The following is a 9034-nucleotide window of genomic DNA, read 5'->3' on the forward strand; positions in this document are numbered from 1 at the left end:
TTGCTTCTGTGTTGAACGACACAACTGGATCCATAGAAGAGTTGGAGTCTGCGATTGAAGGGATAGTTGCTTCACTTAGCGAGATGCAGACAGCTCAAGCACAGAAGGATATCGACCTTGCCTGGCAAGCTCTCCACATGGCTGGAGCTGCTGCTTGTCGAGGTAGTGCCGCTAATGGTGGCAAGGGAAGTCGGTCAAACTCTGTTATCCCCAAAGAAAACGGAAAGAACTGCGACGACCAATGCCAGCTGACTGACCGACCATACTGCAGAGCTGAGGTGGCAGTTTCTGGTTACCCTGGACGAGCAACAGACTACACCCAGACAGTGGGACACTTCTACAACTACGAATGTGATGGAGGCTATCCCTGGAACGTTGATGTTTTAAACCATAACGAGGTAGCAGCTGAGGATGGTGATATATTGACTGCGGACTCAACTTACTACCGATTCTGCTGTTGTACAAGGAGTTAGATATCTGGTTATCAGATTGTTGACGCGAATAATTTGTAGACTCTAAAATTTGCAATGGAATGTTTTAATTGATTTTTGATCGCAATGTTTAACTAAGTGTGGTTATTTGTTCGAACGAATTTAATGGTCTCAATTTATCAATACTAAAAATGTTTCGTGTAAGAAATGGAATATAACAAGTATTACGCAAAAACTTAATATAATGGTGAGGTAATATAACCCTTTCAATTTATAATCTTTAAAAAAAGTTTAGTCAAAAAATTACCAATTGGACAATACATGCACTTAACTGCATCCAGGTCATGAATACAGCCCGCAGCAGGGTTACCAGACTAGACGCCGGGTACAGACAACTTAACATACTAGAACAAATAAAAAGTAACAAAAGCGTTAAAATATATTATATCAATATATGTGCCAAGGTTTGAGGTTTACCTGTAATTACTAGTAAAACTTTTAAAACTTAAACTTAAAAAAGGTAAACCTCAACTGTTGAAAAAGACTGTCCACACCTAGGACCTGAAACATGGCACAGGTACTCCTTGTCCTTGGGTGATATCCAAAATCGTTACATAACAGAACCTTTTTTAAATTTAAGTTGAAGTTTTACTAGTAATTACGGGTAAACCTTAAACTTAGCGTGCAATATTTCAGGAACACAAGGTCAGATTTTGATGCGGTTTTCCTACTTGTTTGTCTTCAGTCAATTAACTACAATAGCCTGGGGTCCTCAGGTAAGGTGGGCCAAAAGTCAGTGGGCATACGTTGGCCTTAATAGCTCAGTCACTGAGTGCCCAATTGAAATAATTCTTTCTGGTATGACTTACTACTATCACTGGTTCGAGGAATTTGTCAAATCGAAGAATATTCGAGTTCATTTGTTTCAAATGAAGGTTCATTTTTGCATTTATTTGATAGTTTGGATAGTCGGATCGAGCTAAATTTTATTGAATTGTGTTTGGCTATTCGAATTACGTTTGTCCTGAAAAAACTAGAACTTAAGCTTCTCAGATGACCGAGATATGAAGCATAACGAGTTTATTCATTACGTGTGATCAGGTGAATAGTTTACCTAATCACGTGATTAGGTGACCCCGTTAAACATTATGGGAATTGTTAAGGGTGCCTAATTAAAGTCAAAAGTGTCGTGTCACGGTGTCACATAATCACCCAGTCAATTTTGTTAACGAGATACAGAAAATGCTTGATAACTTCGTCATTTCTAATCCGTTTTGCCTCATGTTTTCAGATCATATGCAATATTTAATAATCTACCGTCTCTGAAAAAATTAGGCGTTCAGTATGTTAAGAGAAAACAATATAGGTGTTTTAATATTGAACGGGCGTGGTCTAAAGTATTCGAATTTTCAAATTTTGACGACGGAATCCTCGAACCAGTAAGTACAGTATGCCATCTGCAAAGCAACAGCTCTCAAATATAAAACACGGCGGAGCTATCTTACTATATATAAAGCGAGACGATATATATATATATGTAGTTATGCTATATATTGTAGTTATTACCTTGCTAGTTATGAGTAAATTTTTGCCTTCCATCAATTGAGTGCAGCTTTCAGTTTTAAAATTTTCAGTTTATTCAGATTTTTCGTTTTCGATATTGCAAATTTTTAATAAATCATGTTCAGATTATGGTGATAATGGATGTAAAGGTACTTCAACCGAATTAACAATCCAACCGTGTGTATGACGTGTCCCAGTAGCCAATCATAATATATGTATTTCTACCGGTGGCACATACTGGATGGCGGTTAGATGAGTACACTACTCTCACAAGCATCTCGAGTCTCTCGGTGATCCTGCCTCCACACCACACTCAGTCTGGACTCCCTTCCGGCCGACCGAACTATTTTCCTAATATCTCCTAATATAACTTTGATCGAACAAGCCTAAATTCATGATGCACTATAAACTTGATTTGAGACAGAAATTTTAGACAATTTATCTGCTTACGTGTAATTTCAAACTCTTATCAGTTACCATGTCTTTTATCTAATTTTTATCAGCAGATTTATAAATCTGCTGTTCATTTGTAGTTATTACCTTGCTAGTTATGAGTAAATTTTTGCCTTCCATCAATTGAGTGCAGCTTTCAGTTTTAAAATTTTCAGTTTATTCAGATTTTTCGTTTTCGATATTGCAAATTTTTAATAAATCATGTTCAGATTATGGTGATAATGGATGTAAAGGTACTTCAACCGAATTAACAATCCAACCGTGTGTATGACGTGTCCCAGTAGCCAATCATAATATATGTATTTCTACCGGTGGCACATACTGGATGGCGGTTAGATGAGTACACTACTCTCACAAGCATCTCGAGTCTCTCGGTGATCCTGCCTCCACACCACACTCAGTCTGGACTCCCTTCCGGCCGACCGAACTATTTTCCTAATATCTCCTAATATAACTTTGATCGAACAAGCCTAAATTCATGATGCACTATAAACTTGATTTGAGACAGAAATTTTAGACAATTTATCTGCTTACGTGTAATTTCAAACTCTTATCAGTTACCATGTCTTTTATCTAATTTTTATCAGCAGATTTATAAATCTGCTGTTCATTTGTAGTTATTACCTTGCTAGTTATGAGTAAATTTTTGCCTTCCATCAATTGAGTGCAGCTTTCAGTTTTAAAATTTTCAGTTTATTCAGATTTTTCGTTTTCGATATTGCAAATTTTTAATAAATCATGTTCAGATTATGGTGATAATGGATGTAAAGGTACTTCAACCGAATTAACAATCCAACCGTGTGTATGACGTGTCCCAGTAGCCAATCATAATATATGTATTTCTACCGGTGGCACATACTGGATGGCGGTTAGATGAGTACACTACTCTCACAAGCATCTCGAGTCTCTCGGTGATCCTGCCTCCACACCACACTCAGTCTGGACTCCCTTCCGGCCGACCGAACTATTTTCCTAATATCTCCTAATATAACTTTGATCGAACAAGCCTAAATTCATGATGCACTATAAACTTGATTTGAGACAGAAATTTTAGACAATTTATCTGCTTACGTGTAATTTCAAACTCTTATCAGTTACCATGTCTTTTATCTAATTTTTATCAGCAGATTTATAAATCTGCTGTTCATTTGTAGTTATTACCTTGCTAGTTATGAGTAAATTTTTGCCTTCCATCAATTGAGTGCAGCTTTCAGTTTTAAAATTTTCAGTTTATTCAGATTTTTCGTTTTCGATATTGCAAATTTTTAATAAATCATGTTCAGATTATGGTGATAATGGATGTAAAGGTACTTCAACCGAATTAACAATCCAACCGTGTGTATGACGTGTCCCAGTAGCCAATCATAATATATGTATTTCTACCGGTGGCACATACTGGATGGCGGTTAGATGAGTACACTACTCTCACAAGCATCTCGAGTCTCTCGGTGATCCTGCCTCCACACCACACTCAGTCTGGACTCCCTTCCGGCCGACCGAACTATTTTCCTAATATCTCCTAATATAACTTTGATCGAACAAGCCTAAATTCATGATGCACTATAAACTTGATTTGAGACAGAAATTTTAGACAATTTATCTGCTTACGTGTAATTTCAAACTCTTATCAGTTACCATGTCTTTTATCTAATTTTTATCAGCAGATTTATAAATCTGCTGTTCATTTGTAGTTATTACCTTGCTAGTTATGAGTAAATTTTTGCCTTCCATCAATTGAGTGCAGCTTTCAGTTTTAAAATTTTCAGTTTATTCAGATTTTTCGTTTTCGATATTGCAAATTTTTAATAAATCATGTTCAGATTATGGTGATAATGGATGTAAAGGTACTTCAACCGAATTAACAATCCAACCGTGTGTATGACGTGTCCCAGTAGCCAATCATAATATATGTATTTCTACCGGTGGCACATACTGGATGGCGGTTAGATGAGTACACTACTCTCACAAGCATCTCGAGTCTCTCGGTGATCCTGCCTCCACACCACACTCAGTCTGGACTCCCTTCCGGCCGACCGAACTATTTTCCTAATATCTCCTAATATAACTTTGATCGAACAAGCCTAAATTCATGATGCACTATAAACTTGATTTGAGACAGAAATTTTAGACAATTTATCTGCTTACGTGTAATTTCAAACTCTTATCAGTTACCATGTCTTTTATCTAATTTTTATCAGCAGATTTATAAATCTGCTGTTCATTTGTAGTTATTACCTTGCTAGTTATGAGTAAATTTTTGCCTTCCATCAATTGAGTGCAGCTTTCAGTTTTAAAATTTTCAGTTTATTCAGATTTTTCGTTTTCGATATTGCAAATTTTTAATAAATCATGTTCAGATTATGGTGATAATGGATGTAAAGGTACTTCAACCGAATTAACAATCCAACCGTGTGTATGACGTGTCCCAGTAGCCAATCATAATATATGTATTTCTACCGGTGGCACATACTGGATGGCGGTTAGATGAGTACACTACTCTCACAAGCATCTCGAGTCTCTCGGTGATCCTGCCTCCACACCACACTCAGTCTGGACTCCCTTCCGGCCGACCGAACTATTTTCCTAATATCTCCTAATATAACTTTGATCGAACAAGCCTAAATTCATGATGCACTATAAACTTGATTTGAGACAGAAATTTTAGACAATTTATCTGCTTACGTGTAATTTCAAACTCTTATCAGTTACCATGTCTTTTATCTAATTTTTATCAGCAGATTTATAAATCTGCTGTTCATTTGTAGTTATTACCTTGCTAGTTATGAGTAAATTTTTGCCTTCCATCAATTGAGTGCAGCTTTCAGTTTTAAAATTTTCAGTTTATTCAGATTTTTCGTTTTCGATATTGCAAATTTTTAATAAATCATGTTCAGATTATGGTGATAATGGATGTAAAGGTACTTCAACCGAATTAACAATCCAACCGTGTGTATGACGTGTCCCAGTAGCCAATCATAATATATGTATTTCTACCGGTGGCACATACTGGATGGCGGTTAGATGAGTACACTACTCTCACAAGCATCTCGAGTCTCTCGGTGATCCTGCCTCCACACCACACTCAGTCTGGACTCCCTTCCGGCCGACCGAACTATTTTCCTAATATCTCCTAATATAACTTTGATCGAACAAGCCTAAATTCATGATGCACTATAAACTTGATTTGAGACAGAAATTTTAGACAATTTATCTGCTTACGTGTAATTTCAAACTCTTATCAGTTACCATGTCTTTTATCTAATTTTTATCAGCAGATTTATAAATCTGCTGTTCATTTGTAGTTATTACCTTGCTAGTTATGAGTAAATTTTTGCCTTCCATCAATTGAGTGCAGCTTTCAGTTTTAAAATTTTCAGTTTATTCAGATTTTTCGTTTTCGATATTGCAAATTTTTAATAAATCATGTTCAGATTATGGTGATAATGGATGTAAAGGTACTTCAACCGAATTAACAATCCAACCGTGTGTATGACGTGTCCCAGTAGCCAATCATAATATATATATATATATGGCCCATAAGTGACTACCCACACGCAACCTCTTAATAACTCACGTAATTCGTCTCCAAATTGCACCAAAATTTCAGAGATTATAGATATGGGTCAAACTTAGATTTCCTGAAAGTTTCGTAAGCCACGCCTAATTACAGTGGGCGTGGCGTGACACTCCCTCATTTTCACTATTGTCTTCATAAAATGAGAACGCTTTAAGCTAAGAACTCAAAATTTTTTGCACACATTTGGCTTGATAATTGAAAACTTTTCCTAAAGTTTCAAGTTCATTGGTTAAAATATGGCTAAGTTATGACTATTTCAAAACTCATCGGATACGTGATCCGAGCACTCAGTCAGTGATCTCGTCACTTGGTTAATGGCCTGTTTGGCTCTGTTTTGTTCTTAGCCTAAAGCGTTCTCATTTTATGAAGACAATAGTGAAAAAGAGGGAGTGTCACGCCACGCCCACTGTAATTGGGCGTGGCTTACGAAACTTTCAGGAAATCTAAGTTTGACCCATATCTATAATCTCTGAAATTTTGGTGCAATTTGGAGACGAATTACGTGAGTTATTAAGAGGTTGCGTGTGGGTAGTCACTTATGGGCCACCCTGTATATATATATTTATTTATCCGTGCCATTTTAATTATAAACTACAGGGTGGGCCAAAAGTCAGTGGGCATACGTTGGCCTTAACTAGCAGGAACCCGTCTAACCCTAAAGTGGTGTCAAGACTCAAGAGACTAAAATAATTATTACCTATTTAATTCGCGTTTTTGACACCACTTGGGGGTCCAAATTTTGGGCTCTAAAACTCCTATTTCTTGGCCAATTTTTTATTTTTTCATGCTGATTTGAAGGCCATTAAAGCATTTGACCCAGTCAAAAAAGTTTCAGTTGTATATCTTTTACGGTTTTGCGGAAAGTCGTGTTAAAGTTGATGCCGTGGTGTCAGTAAAATGGCACAGATCAGGGTAAAGATACAGTTAAACTGCGAAGGCACAACACCAAACCAACCCTACTCTATCTCCCAAAAACAACCTTCTCCTGGTCGGCCCTGTCCCTCATCCTGCACTTGACCCCCGCAGAGGTCACAAGCCCATCGGAGCACAAATGAGCGAGAAACGGGGAAGCCTTAGCTACCGGGCCAAGGACTGCATCACTAGCAGCGAAATACGGATATACCCTCCCTTTTACATGCGTTCAACCGGCACCCGAACCACACGCTGTTTCTTAGACATAACTTCCCACTTACATCAGTGTCTTCTCGCATCAACTGGCATCGGCAAGTGGCGACACGGTGTAGACTCAACCCTGAGCTTGATCAGAATCTTCAGTCACAAACCTGACACCGTTTCGGGGCTTTCATTGCGATACGGTTTTCTGTCAGGTGCCCCAGCAGTCTCTCTTGGACCACCATCTGATCTGACAATCACCCGAGGATACCTGCTAGAGCTCGCGATTTACGACGAGTTAGCTTATGGCACCTCTGGCTGTTAGGTGAAGTCATAAAGCTCAAACAGCTCTCATCTCCCACTCTCTTTTCCTAGACAGCAGATAAATCCATCTTGAACAATGGGCTGCATCCTTCCCAATCTCTGACCAACTTCTTGAGGGCTCTCCCAGTCAGACCAATCTTCCTTGATGCACACTCCAAACTTGCTGCGACCACACCTCTAGCACCAACCTCAACAGCAAAGCTGAAACATGACCACCCATTAGCTTGTATTTCCGCTTGTAGACTGTTATACCGATCAAGCTTCAGCTCATGGGATGCAGCTATTCTCTCTTCCGACGGTACTGTAAGCTCCCACCAGATTACTCTCTTGGAAGCTTTCGAGAAAAGAACCAAATCTGGTCTTAATCTGGTCGTTGCTATATCCGACGGGAATTTCAGCTTCTTATCCAGGTCTGCTAATACTATCCAATCAGTGGCCCCACTCAGAATCCCAAACTCACTGACTTTCGAACTCTTCACCTCCTTAAACCTCCCTCCTGCTGGAACAAACTCAATGGCTTTCCGAGTGACACAAGAACTCTTCCTCTTGTTGACTCTCCGCTCACAATGGAATTTAAGTTGGTCTGCTATTTGTTTACGCACCTTATCGTGGCGCCATCGGTATCTCCCTTGACTTAGTGCCACAGGACAACCAGCCAGGATATGCGGCACAGTTCCCAACTTGTCACCACACAGCTTGCACATCCCATCCTCATCCTCGCTCCACTTGGATGCTAAAGCTGGTGTAACAAGCGTGCCATACACAGCACTAAGCAGAAAACCGATTAATGAGTCCCCATACTTGAAGAGCGTGTGCCAGCTCATGTCAGTCCTTGTCACCAGCTCTCTCCAATTACCCCACCTGGACTGCATCTCCAACGTACCCAACTGCACCTCTCTTTCCTTCCTGATGTTCTCCTTAACCCTATCCAACACCTCCCTCTGCTGCTCCTTTTCTGACATCTTCTCCCAGGGCTTCTTCCAATCACCGAAACCAATTCCCGCTCTACTAAGAGGTTGCACCATACCTCGCACTGACTCACACACCAAGTCTCTTTCAGCTTCGTGAAGCTGAGCATCTGCCTTCCAAACTCTCCCAGACCGCACCTGGGGTTGCACCGCTCTGATCAAAGCATCCTGAGATGTTTGATATGACTGCAAGAGACGGCACTTTTCTACTTTCCAAGTGTCGGTTAGGCTGTCGATGGGGAGAGCAACACTGGATGAATGACTAAACAGGCAAGAGCTACTAAGCGTGTGTCCCACTCCTAGCCATTTTCTGAGATGACTGTTAGTTGTTTGCTCCCAGCGAGAAACAGTGCTGATCGGGATATCATAAATGGCAAGTGGCCACTTCATCTTTGGAAGGACCATATACTGATACCCCCAACATTTCTGCAGGCCGGTGAGGGAGCTAAGATCGAGTCTACTGAGGTATGTAATAAGATCCTCGTGTGTTTTCTCGATTATAGTTTTGTCCTTTCCTTCTGCCCGAATCCACCTCCCTAGAAACTTGATTGGTTTCTCAGATACATTCGGGATCACCTCCCCGCTAAGCTGCAACCTCGCCTGAC

General features: G+C 39.6%; 1 protein-coding gene across 1 annotated transcript; it reads right to left on the reverse strand.

Annotated features, from left to right (window-relative positions):
- Positions 1–7508: 7508 nt before the first annotated feature.
- On the reverse strand, positions 7509–8834 carry LOC134817474 (uncharacterized). Its single transcript, XM_063826614.1, has one exon. The coding sequence runs from the start codon at positions 8832–8834 to the stop codon at positions 7509–7511; it is 1326 nt and encodes a 441-aa protein (XP_063682684.1).
- Positions 8835–9034: the final 200 nt, after the last annotated feature.

Source organism: Bolinopsis microptera, chromosome 6, assembly GCF_026151205.1.
Source record: "Bolinopsis microptera isolate Bmic1 chromosome 6, MBARI_Bmic_1.0, whole genome shotgun sequence".
NCBI classification, from domain to species: domain Eukaryota; kingdom Metazoa; phylum Ctenophora; class Tentaculata; order Lobata; family Bolinopsidae; genus Bolinopsis; species Bolinopsis microptera.